This window comes from Periplaneta americana, chromosome 8, assembly GCF_040183065.1.
Source record: "Periplaneta americana isolate PAMFEO1 chromosome 8, P.americana_PAMFEO1_priV1, whole genome shotgun sequence".
In the NCBI taxonomy this organism is placed as follows: domain Eukaryota; kingdom Metazoa; phylum Arthropoda; class Insecta; order Blattodea; family Blattidae; genus Periplaneta; species Periplaneta americana.
In genome coordinates this window covers 125,589,375-125,610,921 of record NC_091124.1, presented here as the reverse complement: position 1 = coordinate 125,610,921, position 21,547 = coordinate 125,589,375, and the positions used below count along the sequence as shown (strand labels likewise).

The 21,547-nt window shown below is 41.3% G+C and overlaps 1 protein-coding gene across 5 annotated transcripts in view; it reads right to left on the bottom strand.

The window, feature by feature from the left end:
- aralar1 (calcium-binding mitochondrial carrier protein aralar1) overlaps window positions 1-21,547 on the bottom strand; it is a 512,566-nt gene that overhangs the window by 119,427 nt on the left and 371,592 nt on the right. For all 5 annotated transcript variants that reach the window (XM_069833569.1, XM_069833572.1, XM_069833571.1 and 2 more), the window contains 2 exons: window positions 20,663-20,756; window positions 7,685-7,775 (listed from right to left, as the gene is read on the bottom strand). In XM_069833569.1, coding sequence (XP_069689670.1) covers window positions 7,685-7,775; window positions 20,663-20,756 — 185 coding nt within the window. The remainder of the gene's footprint in view (window positions 1-7,684; window positions 7,776-20,662; window positions 20,757-21,547) is intronic.

Below are 21,547 nucleotides of genomic sequence, written 5' to 3'. Positions count from 1 at the left end.
TGGCTGCGGCTCCACTAGTGACTTGCCCTTATCACTGGGTCTATGAAGACCACTCGGACCAGGTACTACTGCAATAGCCGCGTCTGCGACTTTGGAAGCTGCCAGCTTGCACTGGTGAGCCGGCTTTCTAACTAGTCCTGAGGGGACTGGGAGCGTCTGGGAGGGCCGCAGATTTAGAATCTCTGCGACTGGCACTGGAATCGGCGGTGTCCGTACTGGTCCCGTCGAGCGCAGGCCTCGGCGTTTCGGGGGAGGTGGAGGAGTATGGGCCGCGGGTTTAGGCTGAACTATCAAGTACGACGCAGTGGGTCCTGCTTGATCAGTGCACTTAAGCAACCGCCGAACGCCACCGACTTCAGATGGGCTCATGACCTTCTTTTCCCCAACTCGGGTCATTATTCGATCTCGAAGATCGAGGGGGAATGTCCCTAAGCGGCACGCCGTCCGCAGTGCAAGTACCTGCTAGGCCCCTGTCCCACTAGGGGTGGAAGCCCAGCAGTTCTGCCCGACCGGTCGCCGGAGCCTAGCCCGGTTAGCTACCGTAGCAAGCGCTATGGAGCCCGCCGGGGACCGTCGGTGTGATTCGCTTTCTTTCGTAGGCCCTGAGAAGGGCCGGACGAAATTTAGCTTAGCCCTCAGAAGGGCCGGACAATAGTTCAAGAATGGAGGGCAGAAAGCAAATTAGCCCGAGGGCCCTGCCTTTAGGCAGTTACTCCGGGACCGGTACCGTCACTCCAAGGAGTGCGTGAACCAGTAACGCGCGGAGTCTCTCCCTAGCAGGAAGCCTGCCTAAGGACCAAGGACGGCTAGGGGTCTCCTCGAGAGAGGACCCAATCCCCGACCGGGATCCGCCTGGCCTAGGGAAGATTAGTGCACGCAGCCCTCCGTGGGCTGCGCGGCTATCTTCGCGCTGCGCGCCGGTGCGGCACGTGGACCAGTTGTCTGCTTCTTAAGTGCCGATCACGTGGCCTGTGCTCGGCAATTCGAGTCTCACTGGCCGAGAGCTGCTGGCCTGCTGCGCTGTCTTAACTTGTAGCCGCTGTTTTGAAGTTCTCCGATGGGCTGCGTTCGCTGCGAAACCGAAGATCTGCTGCTGCTGCTGCTGCTAAAAGCTCCAAGCACGTCTGACTCCTTCCACGTCCAAGAAAGAAGTCTCTCCCCCATCATGACCTGACTGGTTGCTCGTCCTTATTTATAGCGCCGAGACTTGGTGTTCCGTTGTCGCGGCGGTCCGCGCCCGTCAGATCGTGACCTTGGACTGGCCGTGGCGTTGATTGGTCGCGGCGGCTCGCACCTGCTCGGTCCCGGTGGCCTTGGGCTGGTCGTGGCGCACAGTTGTTGCGGCGGTCCGCGCTCGCTAGAATGCGGTGGCCTTGGGCTGGTTGTTGTGTTCCAATATCGTGGCGGACAGCACTCGCAGGATTTCGGTTTCCATCCGTCGTACCGTCGCTGTGCACAGGTTTTGTACGAGTCCGTTTCAGGACAGGATGCCAGCAGTTGTTAAGTTTCAGACCCTCTTCTTTACGGTTGAAATTGTTTGGATGTTTATGGATTTCAATCGCTTCCCTGAATAGGCGGGGGAAGTAATTGGACGTGTTGCTGAGGATGTCTGTTTCTCGGAACTGTATGTCGTGCCTCCCATCCTGAAACGCATGTTCCGCCACTGCAGATTTATCCAGCTGTCCCAATCTGCAGTTCCGTTCGTGTTCCACTAGTCTAGTTTTGACGCTACGTTGTGTAGTGCCTATGTATACGGCACCGCAGGAGCACGGAATCCTGTATACACCTGCGGCAACCAACTTGTCTCTCTTGTCCTTTACCGATCTCAGCATGTTACGGACTTGTTGGGTCGGCAGGAGGCCCCACAGGAGACGGCTGCTGCCCCTGAGGTAGATGAGGCAGTTCCCCGCCCCCCTTCCCCAGCTCGTACTCACGTGTCGGAGAGTGAGGACGAGGAAGATGATGTTGAGACTGCCCTCACTAGGCGACGTGGTGATATCCCACCCGTTATTATTACGCCAGCCTTCACTGGCTCGCTGGGCCGACTGAACTTAGAGTTCAAGGCCGAATACGAACCGTTGGGCTTATGCTCGTACAGGGCGCGCGGCGGGACGGCCGTGAAAACTGTTTGCGAAAGGGATTACGCAAATCTTTGCAGGTTCCTGACCGAACGGGGAGTAGCGTACAACTTGCTGCGCCCCAAGAACGACAAGCCTCTGCGATTCGTTCTAAGAGGAATAGATATTCACACAGATGAGGAGGACATCCAGGGCGACCTGGAATTCCAAAGCATAATCGTCCGGCGAGTGACGAGGATGCACTCATCAAGGACAAAGGCCAAACTCCCAATGGTCATTGTCGATGTGGAGAATTCCCCCGAAACCCTGGATAGAATGAGAGCCTTGCGTCAGTGCTGCCTGATGAGGGTAACAGTTGACGACTACGTCCCCAGCAAGCGCCCGCCTCAGTGCAGCAACTGCCAGTGGTACTACCACACGCAGGCTAGCTGCAAAGCGCAGCCTATGTGTCGAGCTTGTGCACGCCCCCATAAGACTAAAGATTGTCGCAAGCCGCACGATGTCCCCGCTACATGCGCACTCTGTACTGGCGCTCACACCGCCAATTATGGAGGGTGTCCCGTGGCACTACAGGTTAGAGATGCCACGGAAGGAACGAGCAGGGCTGCCCGACGGAGGAGGGCAGAGCTTGAGGAACAGCGGACGCTCCAATACGAGTGGCTCCGGCAGCAGCGTGTGGAGCGAGCTGCGAGGCAGCAGCAGCTGTTCCGAGAACAGCAGCCGCAGCCACAGGCTCGCGCCCCTGTGCAGGGGCCCCGTGCGGAGCGACGCACGGAACTCGGGCCGGTCCGCCAACAGCAGCAGCAAACGCAGCAGCAGCAGGCGACCATCCCTTCGCTTTTGGAAGTGCCCGTTGCCGCGCCTCTGTGGTCCAGCGCAGCGACAGCCCCCCAAACTGCTGCCAATAATGTAGGACCCCTTTCTCAGCACCCTAAGCGCAACAGGGGCAGCAGAAAAGCCACCAAGGCTACCACGGTAGAGTCCATCTCCGCCCCTGTCCCACCGGCCCAGCAGGAAGCTATTGCAAGCACCTCGAAAGGCCCGACCAGTCAAGGCGCGACCTTGGACCAAGTTCAGCACTTTGCCGAGGCGTTGCAATTAGCAAACCCTAACCTCCCGCTCGCCCCAATCCTAGAAGGATTAACCAGAGTAGTAGTTCTCCTTATGGAGAATCCTATGTCTGCCCTCCCGGAGATATTTAAGCTCCTAACCTCCCTCGTTTCTCTCAATGGCCAGACGAAGTGACGGAGTTGCTAGGATGTGTATATGGAACGCCAGGGGCCTTAGACATGATAGACATGAGTTCAGGGCTTTCCTAGACGCTAATAATATAGACGTAGCATTTATAACAGAAACGTTCCTGACACCCCAAGTAAATTTAAGATGCGCGGGGTTTAAAGTCTATAGACAAGATAGAGCGGGTAGAAGAGGCGGAGGTGTAGCGGTGTTCGTTCGTTCTACGATCGCGCACTGTGAGTATCTCCTTCCCCAGCTAGCGGCATTAGAGGCAGTGGCTATTAGAGCCTACATAGGCAGACTCCCCTTTCTGCTTATGGCTGCCTACAGTCCTCCGGGCATACTAGATGAACGCGATTTAGATATAGTGACAAATCTATCCGATAGATTCGTAGTCGCCGGCGACCTCAATGCGAAGCACGCTAGCTGGAACTGTCAACGCCCCAATCGACAGGGCGATAGGCTTTTTCTTAATTCTACAGGAAACGGATACGTCGTGATGGCCCCTAGGGAACCCACACACGTACCGGATGCTGCAAATCAACTGCCTGACAAATTAGACATCGCTCTGGTGAAAGGTCTCACAACTAGAGCGAGACTAACAACCCTGGATGATCTTCCGTCCGACCACCTACCGGTGATAATGGAGATCATGCACCCAGTCGAACTCTCCCCAACCGCTGAGAAATTCAACTACAAGGCGGCAGACTGGGTGTTCTTTCAAGACCAGGTAGCCGCTACGCTTCCACCACTCCCCCCTGAAGTCACTCCGGCAGGGATAGATAGGTCAGTTAGCGACCTGACGGAGTGCATAAAGAAGGCAATGGTTGCTGCTATACCGAAACCGTCTTCACAACCGGGACGGATGCAGCTCCCAGCCTATATTAGAGACCTAAAGATCGCCCGCAATAGAGCAAGAACATTGTGGAAGCGTACTAGGTTAGATCAACATAGAATAGAAATGAACCGCTTGCGCAGGCGGATCAGTGAGGCGGTCCACGAAACGGTCGTGGATGCTTGGAAATCCAAGGTTGAGACGATGGACAGCAGAAACATGTCAGATGTCTGGCGTGTATCTCGAGCTCTGTCCAATCCGTCTCAATCTATTCACCCATTAGTAGTCGGTCCAGATGTCACGGCCTTTACTCCTGAGGAGAAGGCTACCGCACTGGCAGACGTTCTAGAGACCACTTTTCAACCCGTGGAACAAAATTTAAACTTGCCCCATATCAGAGCTGTTGAGGAATCGGTTCGAGACCTCCTTAGCAGGGAGCCGGAAAATGGGATACGACCTACCAACACCCACGAGGTCGCCCATTTCATTCGTCGCCTCGGCCCTCATAAGGCCGCAGGAGCCGACGGTATCCAAGGAATTATATTGCAGCATCTCCCAAGGTCAGCTATGAAGCGCATAGCAGAGATAATTAATAACATCTTGGCTTCCGGTCACTATCCCATTCCCTGGAAAGAAGCTCACGTAGTTTTCTTTCCAAAGCCCGGAAAGGATAAGACGAATCCAAGCAACTATAGGCCTATTAGTCTCCTCAGTTGTCTCAGCAAACTGGCGGAGCGGGTCATACATAGACGCCTCACTGAAGTAGTATTGCCCCAAATCAGGAACGAGCAATTCGGTTTTCACCCTGGTCGTTCCACTACACTCCAGGCACTCCGCATGACGGAGGACATTACCTGGGCTATGAGCACAAAGCGTGTAGTAGCTGCAGCTTACCTGGACATCGAGCGAGCATTCGACAAGGTTTGGCATGAGGGACTCCTCGTTAAGTTACTGGGCATGGGAGTCCCAGATGGAATGATACGCCTCATTTCTAACTACCTCCGAGGCCGTACATTCAAAACCCGTGTAGGCACTAGTTTCTCCACCCCCCGTGAAATTCACGCAGGAGTCCCACAGGGTTCCATTATCGGGCCCATACTTTTCAATATATTCATTAATGACCTCCCGTTTCGCTATATCCACGGCAGAAGTAGTCATCTGTATATCTATGCAGACGACACTGCCCTCTTGGCGATGGGCAAAACCTATAGATTAGCGTCCCGTAGATTACAGTCGATCTTAGATCACCTCCAGCCGTGGTTCCACGACTGGAGAATCAAGGTCAATGTAGAGAAATGTCAGGCCATACTCTTTTCACTAAGAGCGAGGCTCGAAGACATACCACCACCACCCACACTTTTCGGACGAGAAATGCCGTGGATGAACCAAATTAAATATTTAGGGATCATTATGGACTCTCATCTCAACTTCCGAGATCACATCCAATCCCTTCTTCGTAAGGCCAACGGGCTGATAGTTAGACACTATCCCATTCTGGCGGCCTTAACTCCTGACAACCTGAGGGTAGTACTTACCATGTATAAGGCCCTCATTCGCTCTGTCATTACCTATGCCGCACCCGCATGGGGGTTTGCGGCAGTGTCCCATCTCCGTAAACTCCAAGTTGTCCAAAACGAGGTGATTCGACTCATTACCCATCTCCCCCGAGTCGCCTCGAGAAGAAAGTTCCATGATGAACTAGAGTTGCCAACCATAGACGAGTTCATTGCTCGACTGGCTAGGAACCTGTATGCGGAAGCTCGTGCTAACCCCAACCCGCTCATATCTGGCCTCGGCCAGTATGATCCTAGGTTACGGCGTAGACACCAGACAGGTCCATTAGCTATACTATTGAGACAGGAGGACAGGGAGGCTGGCGTTACTCCCAGGTTTTGGTAGCCACGACTCAACTCCATGAGACCCCTTGGATAGTGCAACCGCTGTAAAATGACCTTGTCTTAACTGGGCTAAACAAAATCCCTCCATAACATTATCTACTTTTGTTGATCGATGGAAATCTAATAGAGCCAATTGGCTAGTATATATATCCATCGATTCATAGAGTCATTCAACCTAAGAGCCAACTGGCTAGTCTCTTATATGAGACAACTCATCCTGCCTAAGGTATTCCGTGGTTTTCCTCAGGCGTAAGACAAATGTCGGGATGAGCCCTATAAGAAATGGGCCACGGACCTATATGCCCTTCCCCATATATATTCCACCTTTCTTATAAATTATGTATGCCCTAGTTCAGATAATATTAATAGTCTATTAAACATACGAGGTCACTCAATAAGTCGCAAATTGAAAGGACAGGGACCTCTCAAATTGCAGCTTAGATTTCACGGCGCTTCTTCCGACGGCCTTCACCTGCTTTGTCATCGAACAACAGATGACGGAGTCTTGCCATCCTAACGGCACACACCAGCCAACTCCTCCTCGCCCCGTTCCGTGATCAATTGATCAGTCTCAGCCCCCCTCGCGTATGTGGTACCTAAGAGGTTACGTCCAATTTCGGCTTCCCCTTCAAAATTTTCTAGAGCTCCTTCAGGGGAGCAGCGTAACCCGGAGTGAGACTAGTGGCCAACAGGCTTGGAGCTCACATATTTAGTTTTGTACAGCCCCCAACCCCTTGCAAGGACGCGTTTTGCGTACCTTTTAAATTTTCCTCCCAATTCTCCTTCGATTTTTTCGATTTTTTTAGATTTTTTCGAGTCAGGTCATCAGTTGCTACAGGTATCCCGAGCAGAAGACTTCGACCGAGGATACCTAACCACTGAAGATGTCTGCCGTAGAAGTAGACGAAACGTCTGGTAACGTCAGCACCAGTAGACCACGGCATCTTAGCCCGGAAGCTCTGTTTCAACTAGACACCGGCCGTGAAAGCCTGCATGCTAAGAATAAGCAGGTTAAGTTTCTCATGGCAATCGGGAAACATAGTTTCAATTAGAAGAAGACGTTTCTGTGAGAGATTGTAGGGGTTTGAATAAGGCATCGTGGGCTAAAGTTATAACTGTGAAGGTCTTACATAAATGTATTCTTTTCTCTAAGCTGGTGAATGGGCACAATATAGAGGAGACATACAGATCAAATTAGAATTGGAAAATCTTATGCCGAAAATAAAATGATAATTAAAGGTAAAAAATGATAATTGGGGTGACGAAGAAGCTGGCCATAGTAATTGTAGTCAGGGTGAGGATCAAGTGGTGGTTTGTGAATCAAAGGTCGTTGACTCTTGAGGACAAGGGTATTATCAATGAAGAGGATGCAATGCTTCAAAGTTGGCGTAGTGAGGTTTTGATGAGGGAAAGTTAAGCCTCCTGATAGACTGTGATATTACTGAACTGACTAATTTTTATCTGGTGAAGAAGGAATGCTGTGATTCTGTGCTGAAATGTATATATCAAATACTTGTTAATTTGTTTGAAAAATAATACAAATATATTACAATTATCTTGCCATGCAACTGGAAAATTTATATACCGGTAGTGGCGAATAATAAGGTGGCCCATTGAGTTCACAATTTGTTACTTACAGATACTGCTTTGATTTCTGCCAGTCGTTTTGTGATCTGTTTGAAGTACTGCTCAGGGGCGATGGCTTGCAGGTCATTGTAGACTATCCTTCTGCAAAAAACATGGGAGCAAAGTGCTACAACCATGAATAGCTCATACACATATAGCCTAACGTAATTTTTAAATATTTTCTACTAGGTACATATTACAAAGGCTCTAGTGAAGTACGACTATCCAGACATATTCCATTGAAGAAATATTTCTACCCGACATTATTTAATGCACTGTAGGTGCGACACACTTCATAAATAAACCTTAGACAATCGTACTTCACGTGGTAAACAGTACAATACAGCACATATAAAGTGTGTGTCCCAGAAGCGTGAATATACATTAGGAAATATAGATATGTGGATGTTACATTAAAAAATTGTAGCACATTATTATTAAAAGCATGTAGCTAGTCTAATGCATTTTTTTTTAAATTTCGAAATACTTTTGTTCCTACCATTTACCTATAAAAATCGAATAATAATGATAAATTCAATTTAATTCATTACATCAATCTATATTTACAACGGTTACAAGGGAGCACAAAGATCAGACAAAATATTTTAGAAGGATCACTCGTTTGTCACCATATTGATCAAGAGAACCGAAGTTCGTGGTTCAAAACTGGGCGTAGTAATGGAATTTAAGAATATGATAAAAAGCTATCGTATAGCTTTCTTCAGTAAGTATGTCAAATATATTTTGGGTCATATAAGAATTTTGTTCCATAATGGAAAAACTCTGAAGAAATTTTACCAATTTCTCTCTCAAGAAGTTCCTTGTTTCACAGCCAAATGTCTCTGCAGACCACTGCCAGATTTACCCTATCAATTTGAGACTCTTTTGTATAGGCTTATAATTTAAACGATTTCTCAGTATTCTTTTACGTTTGTATAAAGTCGCTATATTTTACCCTTTTATAATGGTATTATTTGAAAAATAAGTAAAATAACAACACATTACCGGTAACGTATAAAATTATATTCTTACTCACAGGCTCAGTTGCAACCACCTTAGTTTCTGAGCAAATCTACTGACAACATCGTCACTTGTGACGGTGTTTTTAAGTACCGGTACCATACTTCGTTTTCTACCTGAAGCAGAGCTAGATTAATAAATCTCTTTTGGGTCATTGAAGTTTCAGCCATGTTTTGATTCTTCTCATTGCAGAAAAATTCTTTTCACAAGTTGTTGAATTTAAGGGAAAAGTACCAGCAGCACTTAGAACTTTATGCAAATTTGGGTGTAGGTTTTTCTTTACTCTTTTGTTCAAGTAACTGAAGCCAGTGCATATAAATTCAACTGCTCTGTTTCTAATACAGCTTTTGACAATTAACATATTTCCTTTGAGAAGACTTTCATCTACTTTCAAATACCCAATACAGTTTCTAACAAACTGACTTGCCTTCTCAAAATTTAAGTTAAACAGACCATCAACAGCATTTGCCAAGGAAAAGGATTCTTCACTGAATCTGTCTTGTATTATTAATGGGAAAGGAGCAATATTATGGATGTAAGGAAACTATATATAATAATTCATTCATTTCTGCCCAAGAGCAGGTCTTTCACTGCAAACCCAGTTTTCTCCAATCTTTCCTATTTTCTGCCTTCCTCTTTGTTTCCTCATATGATCCATGTAACTTAATGTCGTCTATCATCTGATATCTTCTTCTACCCCGAACTCTTTACCCCTTCACCATTCCTTCCAGTGCATCCTTCAGTAGGCAGTTTCTTCTCAGATAGTGACCCAAACCAATTCCTTTTCCTCTACCTGATCAGTTTCAGCATCATTCTTTCTTCACCCACTTTTTCCAACCCAGCTTCATTTCTTATTCTGTTTGTCCACTTCATGCGTTCCATTATTCTCCATATCCACATTTCAAATAATTCTATTCACTTCTCTTCACTTCGTCGTAATGTCCATGTTTCTGCCCCACACAATGGCACACTCCATACAAAACACTTCACTAGCCTCTTCCTTAGTTCTTTTTCCAGAGGTCCGCAGAAAATGCTCCTTTTTCTATTAAAAGCTTCCTTGGCTATTGCTATCCTCCTTTTGACTTCCTGGCAGCAGCTCATGTTACTGCTTATACTACACCCCAAGTATTTGAAGCTGCCCACTTGCTCTACTGCTTCATTTAGAATTTGCAAGTTTATCTTCTGTATTTTTCTTCATATGATCATGCTCTTCGTCTTATTTGCATTTATTTTCATCCCATACTGCTCACAGCTGTCATTTAGCTCCAGCAGCATATTCCTTAGTATCATTTCCTCTTCTGCTAATAACACCATATCATCAGCAAATATTATGCATTCTAGTCTTCTTCCTCCTACTATCACTTCTCCCATGTTCTGAAAACAGTTCTTTACTAAATCCTCCAAGTAGATGTTGAACAGAGTAGATGATAAAGGACATCCTTGACGTACCTCTCTCCCAATTTCACTTCCTTCTAACATTTCTCCTCTATCCTGACTGACTTGTTGTTTCCTATAAAGATTACTAAATAGTCTTCTCTCTTTCCAATCCAATATATATATATATATATATATATATATATATATATATAGGGGAGAGTCAGGTAGTATCGGACATCGGGTAACATCGGACAGTGCGTTTCTTTCATCTACCACCATATGGTAGTACCTGAATGACATGGTTATGTTTCTCTATGCGACATCACAGAAACGTAACCATGTCAATCAGGTACTATCATCGTGTGGTAGATGAAAGAAACTCACTGTCCGATATTACCCGATGTCCGATACTACCCGACTTTCCCCTATATATATATATATATATATATATATATATATATATAAAATGATTCAATAAATCTAATAAATTAATGAAATTATATACCAATAATAAAGAATGGATTTCATACGATGACAATAATAATAATAATAATAATAATAATAATAATAATAATAATAATAATAATAAATAGATTCCACATCTAAATCAGTCTATGCTGCATAACGAATCATGAGTCTGCAGAGACATCTGGTTTAAGTGTAGCAAAGTAGAACATTTGAATTTGAGGGAAGGCAAAGTAAGTCAAGAAGCTGCAGTGCATATAGGGCTACATACAGGAAGTTATGTTAGAATACTGTCTTTGTCTTCAAGATATGATATTTTAAGTAAAAAAAATATGTTATTAAAATCTAAAGTAATTCATATGAAGGACTCCGAAAATAGTACTTTTCAGTGCCAATAATAATTAGACTATAGGTAATTGGGTTCAAAAAATATTCAGACTTTTGAGACACACAGAATATATACACACAATAATATATATTGTATGTAAGGACAGAAAGCGGGAACAATTTATAAAATCAAAACAATGTAATAGTATGTGCGAGCGTGCGTGAAATGATAAACATAATCACCCCAACCATTGCCGTCGTTCTTCCCCTGGCCTCTTCGGCAAATAACTGAGCGATCCGGTTTGGAAGCAAGAAAGAACAGAAAAACAAATGGACGAAGCTGGTTAGTAATACGTCGGATCAAAGAGTGGCTCTGTTATGAAATCTCAATTTGGTGAGCTTATGACTCAAAGATTTTTATCTTAATATTTTACAATTGGTTTGGATATAAAAACTTGGTTTTTGTTTCTAATATTTCACTGTAACATTGTTCAATGTCTTCTAGTACAATAAATTAATTACCACACGAAAAACAGTAATAAATATTCTAAAAATTATTTGTAAATAGCTTCATGATCATGCAAAGTTCACCATATGAATTAATCAGAAAGATTTAGAACCTCAGCATAGAAGTTGAATATAACTAAAGGGAAGTTAGATTAGCTCCGAGAACTTTAACCCCAATTGGTTCATTGTGCATAAGTCTATCTCCTCAGCACCTGATACTTAAACAATCCCTAAAACTTCATCAGTTTCTGAAGCTGACTCACAATTCCTGTTGATGAAGCAGATTCTAAACTACGAGAGCAGTAAGATATCTCTCTCTTAGTGTATGTTTTACAATTTATTTTGAAAGCCATTCTGCAGATTTACAGTATGCTGGATTGCAAGAATGTATATATTGGTTCTTTAATCTTTGGCAATCAAATAAGTAGGTACTGTACTAATGTTTTAAGCGAAGCGTGACAAAATTTTTGGGTAAGCTAGGGTTCAGAAATAGTGATCTAGGCCGTGCTTTACGTCGCTAAAAGGTAAATTAAACATGGAAACGCTCCTGTTTTTAATTAACTAAATTCTAAATTGATCTTGTCCCTTCTTCGAAAATGTTTGGGAAAGCTCAGCTTACCCTGTCTACCCTGATGCTTAGCCACTCGGAGAATTCTGAGCAATGGTAATGACTCTCTTACGACTCCTATCTTTTTTAAATTTTGTAATAAATTGTCTACATTACATATAAATTAGGGGAATTCTTACAGTGGCGAGACATTGCTAAACTACAAAAGTAAAAACAAATTGTGCACTAATATAATACTAGTCCAATGCTAATATAGCAGACTGTTCCAGCAAATACTGTACATAGTAGCCTCCTTTTCATCATACCTAACCAGCAAATCTTTGATAGAGATATTATTTTTAAACGATGTGCTTTGATAAAAAAAAAATATTGTTTTTAAATAATGTGCCATTGATATCAAAGTGGAAATGTCATGTTTTGCCGACTAAAATAAATCGACGCCACATGAGGAATGGTTGGTTGGTAGCCAATGCTCTGATATCATGGCAATGAAGCCATCAGCCGTCTTGAAGTCCAGTATTTCTCTGTGATGTTGAGACGAACAGGCAAAAGTTCGCAATTTTCCAGGTGGTGCTTATCCATGATTACGGCCTTTCCACAAAACACACAATTGGGTAAGAGGGAAATGTCGATTCTATATGAATGAGCTGCCAAATAATCATGCTCAGTCAGAAGGCAGAAGGCTGCCACTGCTGAATTTCTTGGTTCTTCAGGGATGATGTTTAAATTTTGGAGGAGGGGTTCCCATAATTTATTTTTAGCTGATTTCTTTATTCTGTTCAAAAATTTTTGTTTGTATTGGAGTTTTTTTATTGAATTTAACAGAAATAAATGAGTTTTTAGTAATTTTGTGCAGCCTTTCTCAGCCAGTTGATTCGCCAATTCATTACCTGCAATGTCGCAGTGTGCTGGAATCCATTGCAAAACTATTTCCTTCCCTAGTTTTTGGAGCTGCTTGATCAGGGTACAGCACTAAGAAGTTTTGTCAGTTTTCTGTGAACTATTATTAGCTATAGCTTGTATACCTGCTTTGAATCAATGAGGATTACAGCTTTGGAAAATTTATTTATTATTTGAAGATTGGTTAGAATAATGAATACAGCTTCAACTTCTCCATCAAAGCTTGTGGAGCCCTTCCCGACTGCTTTATAGAATGGAAAAATTTTAAAGTTTTCCAGTTCCTGCACCATCATAGTCATTTTGTAAAGATCCATCACTGTAAATGTGTACCCAGATTTCACAAGGATATTTGCTATTAATTGTTTCTAATGTTAATTGTTTTGCTAAATTTGGATTTGTATCATTTTTAACAATTGGTTCCATGTGAGGAATGAAACACATTATCCTATTAAAGAAGTATGACTAAGAATTGGTAACACTATAAGACTCCACGTGGACTTGACGAGCACTATCACCTTTTGTAATGACCTCTGATTAGCTGACACGAATTAGCTAGATTACTGTGCATTATCAGTGTCAATGAAATCCCACACCAAGCTTTTGTAGGACCAACAGGTATGATGACATCATGGCTACTATACCTGAATATTTCTGAAAGTTTTAACAACCTTTAAGTGTAATAAAACTAGAATGAATGAGAAGATTACGACTTGTAAAGAAATTTAATGAGACAGAATTGGTTCAAAATAAGAAGCGTCGAGTGAATAAAAGGGTCTTAACTAAGGAAACATTAGATGAAATAGGTTTTCCATTAGAACGAAGCAGCAATCAGTGTAGCTCGATCAGTTAAGGCACTTGCCTGCCGATCCGGAGTTGCGCTCAGGCAAGGGTTCGATTCCCGCTTGGGCTGATTACCTGGTTGGGTTTTTCCCCAACCATAAGGCAAATGTCAGGTAAACTATGGCAAATCCTCGGCCTCATCTCGCCAAATATCATCTCGCTATCACCAATTTCATCGACGCTAAATAACCTTGTAGTTGATACAGCGTCGTTAAATAACCAAGTAAAAAAAAAAATAGAACGAAGCCCTCAGAAATCTTTGCGCAGATTAGTTCAGGAAGTAGGATGTCAAAAACCATAGTTCAATACACTATTAAATTGTTGAAGTTAAAACCATACAAAACCTATGTAGTGCATCAGCATTTGCCCCCAGACAACGTGGCTAGAATAAATTTTTGTAAATGGTATCCGTACCAGCAATCAGTCCATGATGGCATAGTAGACCCCACTTTAGTATTTTTCAGTGATGAGTCATATTCCATCTCTGTGGCTATGTAAATAAACAAAACAATAGATATTGGAGAGCTGAAAATCCACATAACATTTTGGAACTGTCACTACATGATCAGAAGATAGGTGTGTGGTGTCAATATCAGGAAGAAGAATAATAGACCCAATCTTTTCTGTGGAGACTATAAACTGTGAGCGATATGTGCGACTGATTCTGCAGCCATTCTTTACCAAGCTCACAGATGAGGAAAAATACTATGCATATTTTATGCAGGACAATGTGACAGTGCATACTGCGAATGTTTCAATGCAAGAACTTACTAATATTTTCGGTGATTGCATTGTGACTCGCGGTTTGTGGCCTCCACGATCCCCCAACCTAAATCCATATGATTTTTACTTGTGGGATAAATTAAAGAGTGAATCATATGCAAATAATCCTCACACCTTGGATGAATTGAAGGAAAACATCCAACAAACAAAACGGAACATCAGTGAAAACTAACTACAGAAAGTGTCCGGGAATGTGCTGAAGTGATGTCAAGCATGCTTGAATCCCGAAGGTCGCTATTTCCAGCAATTACTACAATAAGGTAAGTCTTTTATTTCAGTATTATGAGTTTTACTTTGCCGTAAATTACGGTCACCGTTTGGCGGGAGACCTGTATAGCATACAGAGACTGTGCGACCACCAGTAGTGAGTGGACATCTTGGCTTGAACACTCTGTATTTTTCAGAGCTAAACTGCAGGATTCCCCAGATAAAATTTGACAGAAACATATGACTATATTACTTTGTTACGGTATGTTAGTTTAGGTGACTGAAGGATATGCTTATGGACAGTTTGTATTCAGATATGCATTTATGGTGGTGTCATCTCTTGGATAAATTGTATAAATGACTATAGCTCACTCAAAATACAGAGTAGAATGGATAATGTCACTTAAGAAATGCTGTATACATTAGAAAGCTGTAGCAGCTCAACTGGTAGAGCAACAGATTATTATCTGTGCTAGGTTTGTGCCACGATGGTAGTGGGATTTTTTTCATCACTGTAACTTCCAGGACAGATGGTTCCAGGGTGTATTGAGCCTCTGTCTAATTGAGTACTGGTTCTTTCTGGGGGTAAAAACAAAAAAATTAAGCCAGAGTGTTGTGCTGACACATCACCTCAAAAAAAGCGTGAGAGTTCTATCTCTATGCTCTCATATGCCAAGTGGCACTATGGGACACCTTTACCAATACTATATAATTAAGGCCCTTAACTTTATGTACATCTATTATCAGGCAATACATCTCACTTGACGATATGTGTTTGTATGCATCTGAAGTCTGATTAGTGTAATATGTAGCTAATCAGCAATGCATGCAATGGAGGGGAAAAGGAACTAGCCACCCTACCCCATTATCTCCTGCCCTAGTTGCCTCATAGGTGGTGCCTTGTTGGTATCACTTGTGAGGTTCAGACCTGTCTTCGGACAGTTGACTAAAACAACAACAACAACAACAACTTCAAAGATTGATATCTAATGACAATGTAACTTCTTTGCAGTGGCGGTGCATCAATAAGAGCACAAGAACATGTGAACATCTTGTTTCCATTAATGCACGACTAGTTTTATTATTTAATATCGTATTGACGTAGTGGGGATGTATAATATCAGAATTGAGTATTTTAAACTTCTGGCATCTTGCATAAACTTATTATGTAAACTTGATGTGGGTTCACGTACAAGCCATGCTCTTTTCAAGATGGTTACAGGAATTTCAGGCATGCGCGGAAGGAAATTGTCTTTCCCTGGCCGCTTATGACTTGTCAAGAGCACAAAGCGTTAAGTGAATAGTGAATCTATCCTACAGATGTCAGGTGCATCGATGCCTATCGTTTACGTGCTATATCTCGAGGAAATTTAATAGACTTTATTTTAGCCTGTAGGTGTCAGCATTTCTCACTGTCAGAACGTTTACTTTGTGTGGCTGTGTGTACAGTACTGCTACGAGAGTGTAGTTTATGAATTACTATACTTTACTTACTTACTTACTGGCTTTTAAGGAACCCAGAGATTCATTGCCGCCCTCACATAAGCCCGCCATTGGTCCCTATCCTGAGCAAGATTAATCCAGTCTCTACCATCATATCCCACCTCCCTCAAATCCATTTTAATATTATCTTCCCATCTACGTCTCGGCCTCCCCAAAGGTCTTTTTCCCTCCGGCCTCCCAACTAACACTCTATATGCATTTCTGGAACCGCCCATACGTGCTACATGTCCTGCCCATCTCAAACGTCTGGATTTTATGTTCCTAATCAGGTGAAGTATACAATGAGTGCAGCTCTGCATTGTGTAACTTTCTCCATTCTCCTGTAACTTCATCCCTCTTAGCCCCAAATATTTTCCTAAGAACCTTATTCTCAAATACCCTTAATCTCTGTTCCTCTCTCAAAGTGACAGTCCAAGTTTCACAACCATACAGAACAACCGGTAATATAACTGTTTTATAAATTCTAACTTTCAGATTTTTTGACAGAAGACTAGATGACAAAAGCTTCTCAATGGAATAATAACAGGCTATACTATACTTTAGTGTTAGCATAATAGCATAGTTTGGCTTTCATACACGTGCTGGCTGACTGTGATAGTGGTATGAATTTAAGTATCTGTATGGTGTTGTATATTATTTGGGAATAATATTTACTGGCATCTATTTATAGTAATCAATCTATGCGAATGGGATTACAGTACTGGTATAGGCTATAGTGTATCAGTGTGTTGTGAACTAAAATATATTACTGAACACACGCTTTTGTAAATAACAGCACTGTGGTATTTATTAATTTTTAACAAACGTAAACAATGAACTCTATTCAAGCAATTTTGAACAGGAAAGAACTGGGTAAATTGGCTTACCAAGAAAAAACTGGAAATCAAAAGACTGAGTATCATCATCATCATCATCATCATCATCATCATCATCATCATCATCATTACTAATCATTGTAAACTATGTTCTTTTTTGTTGTTATCTCTATTATGTAATGTGTACGATAGTTGTTCATTTTATTGCATTATTTGTATCACTGTGCTGGAATTTTATTGGCCTATGGCTGTTGTCCAGCATATAAATATCAATAAATAAATAAATAAATAAATTATTATTATTATTATTATTATTATTATTATTATTATTATTATTATTATTATTATTATTATTATTATATACGGGTTTTTCGATAGTGAAACATTGGAATCATGATATTTCATATTAGGCTAAACGTACGATTTCAAATTCTCTTTGATTTTGGAACACAAAATTGTGAATACATGTAACATTTTATCACGAGCCGCCACTGCTTCTTTGGTTCGTTTTCTTGCAACTCAGCACTACTGTATAGAGTACAAGAATATTAAAAATGACAAAATTACCATTAACACTGTAATATGGTGCCAGAATGGCATAATTAGATATTCAATTTGTATTGAGCAATAGTACATTTTGTAAATACTGTACACAATTTATGTAATATCAATATATTACCTATAATATGACAGCTAAACTGATTTTTATCTTCTATGATGCCATACACTAACAGGCAGGCAATGGTTTCAATTCCAGGGATTCTCATGGTTATTCATTTCTTCGAACATTTTCCATAAAGATCCCACAGTTTTGGTATATTAGTCAATAGCATGGTACAGCAAGGGTAACAGATAAAATAGGAAAAGCCTGAAGAACCTGCCACAATACTATCTTTGTATGCACAAATTTCTCTTGGAATTGCTGAAATTTGAACTTCGGTCTTCGACATTAAAAACTAAGGTTCAGCCATTTGACCAAAGGTGTGCCATAATAATGACTGAACGTACAAACATTTCTCAATGTATAATTTATGCAATAATAGCTTATTTGTATGTATCTACTACTACTGCAGCATATCGGAACTTGTGTCTGTAGAAGGCAATTTAATGGACACATTAATTTAAAATAGCTAATAAGTGCAGCAATTTTTTTACATCCATTACAATGTAAATCAGATTGTGCTTTGGTGCGAAATATTTAAGATCATGCATACAAACCTTATAAAGAGCACAACATGTCTCATCACGTCATCACATTTACTCGACTATCAGGACTAGTAATAGTTCATTTTTAGGTACCGGTACCGGTACTGTATTTTTATATACATTGTAACATGTTACAGAATCACTGATAATGCAAAAAAAGAAAAAAAGTTTCAGGACTATGTCCTTCCCAACAGTTATTCAGTAATAAAAGTATCAACCAGGATAATGGAATGTGAAAATTCACGCTAAATTTAGATGCTAAGATTTTTTTCTCGTAATTATAAGAAAATAAAACTCATAAAGGAAGTGAGGTTAGCTCTCTCGGTTGAGTGACAGACTGTGGACTGGAAGAGTCTGGGTTCAATTCTAGATGAAGGTGGGTTCCTCATCTCCCCAGGATAACTCTGAAATCCACTTTATCTCCATAACATTAAGTAATAGGTCTTCTCTGGGGGTAAAAACATTTGAAGTATGGGCGCTCTACCTATGTCTTCCCTATGCTCCTTTAACACAGTATACACCTTTACCTACTTACCTGAAATCCATAAAACTTCAAGCATGTAAAACCAGATTGGAGAACCGTTCACTAACTAATATGTACACCTTAATAAACTCAAATTATAATTTGGAAAACGAAATTACTGTTTTACCTTAACAAAAACATTACACAATTAGCACCATCACATTCAAACCACCACTTGTCACTACCACAACCAATTGTGGAATAGTTCACGTCAAACTTAAAATAGACTTGCACCCTCAACTACTTGCTCTTTAACATGAAGTACAAGAATACAATCACGTCACATTAACACTGATTTATAATAATTTATCTGAGAGTGGTTTTTGTTTTCATTTATTCATTTCGATAAATTTAATTTTAGCAACAAAAGAAAAATGCTTATTTCTGCAAAGCCAGTCGTTGATAATCACCATCATTATAATTATAAATGATAGTTCTCATCATAATCATCCAAAGACGTTTCCACTGTATGAGATGCCTCCAAGCAAAATCTATTCCAAACTTCTCTATATTCTCCTTTCAAATCATTCCCAATTTCTTCCTTTACCTTCTGCAGTGCCAGGCTTTGTCATAGCAGAGATCAGTTATGAAAAGACGAAGTGTCAAATATATCTTTGGGATTTTAGAGTGGCAAATCATGCATTGAATGTATATCACAATTCATACAATGGAATTAAATTCGTCAGACATATAACAGCAAAGGAAGCATCTTAAAGTATTTCCTCGGAGAGGCAGCACCCCGAGCACCTTCCCTTCCAACAGCCGCCAGTGACTTTCTGTGTCTTTCCTGACTTTTATCTAATGTGTTCTTTATTATAATGGTAATTTTCGCTGTTGTGTCATTTCTAAAGTTAATTTGGAAATTCTTTCCTCTCATTCACTTCGTAAAATACAATATCTATGGTTTATTACTGCTTCAGGTAATATGCACAATATAAAATTTATGAAAAACTTTAACATATAAATTATTATTCAGAGCAGAGCATTCGGCTAGGCACTCAGTCAGGAACACATATAACACATGCTTGCATGGCCGGTGTAGATGGCATCATTATCAATCTAAATCCTCTCGCAGATTATTAGTCATATAATTTTGATTAATAATAGCATGCACACATACATTATGTTTCATGCATAATATGCATACTATATTACAGTAGCTGTCAAAGCCGTGTCCATCTACATTTACATATTCCTGACTTTTTTTTTTATAAAATTGGTATTCACCTTAAAAATATAAAAAATAGTGTCTACAGGGATAACTCTCACACTATAGATAGATGAACTTAAAGGCAATATAAGAGGAGAAACTACAAGTATCGTATTATAGAAATATGTAGAATTTTTGCAAGTGAGTAACAAATTTCATAAAAAGATGTCGAGAATGTGTTAATGCAGACAGATACCACTTTGAACTACTATTACTACAACACAAGTTAGTAGTCACCATGAAATAAAAATATAATTATGTGCATGCTATTAGAAATCAAAGTTATACGAGTAAAAATATTAGGGGAGTTACAGCTCAATAATGATGCAATCCATGCTGGTCATGCAAGTGCGTGGGAGCTGAGCTGAATGCTCTGTATGAACATTTACTTATTATAGAGAATTATATATTGACTGACATATGCTCAATACAGTATGTCCGTTTTCTTTCCTTCTGCATAATTAAAGAAGATGTAACTATCACGCTTCTCTATGTAAATAGGAGATGATAAATATGAACCTGCAGCCAACGTGTAAAAAAAACCATTGCACACGTTAATCAGGCAATGAACAATGTCCAATGTAGATCAGAAACAAACTTCACAAAACAATTAGTTCAAACAGTGGGTTTCTTGACAATGGAATCGGACTCTTAATTGCTCTTCACTTATTAGTAACACACAGACAAGACAAAAGACATCATCAGATTGCTGCACCACTCCTACTAAAAAATGCTTACCCTGTCTGATGGAGCAGGTCACAAAGCAGAAACAAAATGTCTACCTCAAGAGGTGTGATCTGCGACATCATCTGCGCAGAGTGCAGGAACTCCTCTGCAAAAAATATGAATTCACGAATTTTAAATTCTTTATCAGCAATAAACATGTGAAACAAACTAAAGCTTTAGAAAAAAGTGGACAAGGACATTCAATTAAAATTGTATGAAGTGCCACTTGTGTCAGTATTGTCATTTCTTTCTTTCTTAGTCAGTTTAATCTCCCCTTTTTCCGTCTTATATGCCACTGTGGGTAGGGGAGGAAGAATCACTGAATCCAACACACATCTCGCAAGAGAGAACCTCCCTGGTCATGGGATTAGCAGGGCACAGGCCACTACAGAGACAATCACAAGACAACGGACAAACACCCAATCCCGTAGACGGAAGATAAATTTCTTTCACTGCCCATGCCAGGAATCAAACCTCAGGCAGCTTGGTCGAGAGGCGCAAATTCCATAAAGGCAGACCAGTATTGTCATATTGTTCTTAATTACAGATGGCACTAATTAATCCCTTGAAATTTAATTTGTGTTGTTAAAAGAAATTCAAGAGCAGATAAACTACCCAACGAAAATAATAAACAAGTGCAATAATATCAGCACCAGAGAAAATTAATATATAAAGAACAATCTGCATAAATAAAATGCATACATAAATTCATTTTAATTTATTAAAGAAGGAAGGAAACATAAGAAATCAAGGAAGATATGAAGTTGCTTAAATTGGTACAGTAGTTTTTCTTTGTTGCCTAAGGCTCGTCCTGCACAGGATGCAGGGGCGAGTGGTGGTGTGCGATAACTTCAAGCGAATTCTAGCAACAAGCTAGGGTCTGCCTCATAAATGTAG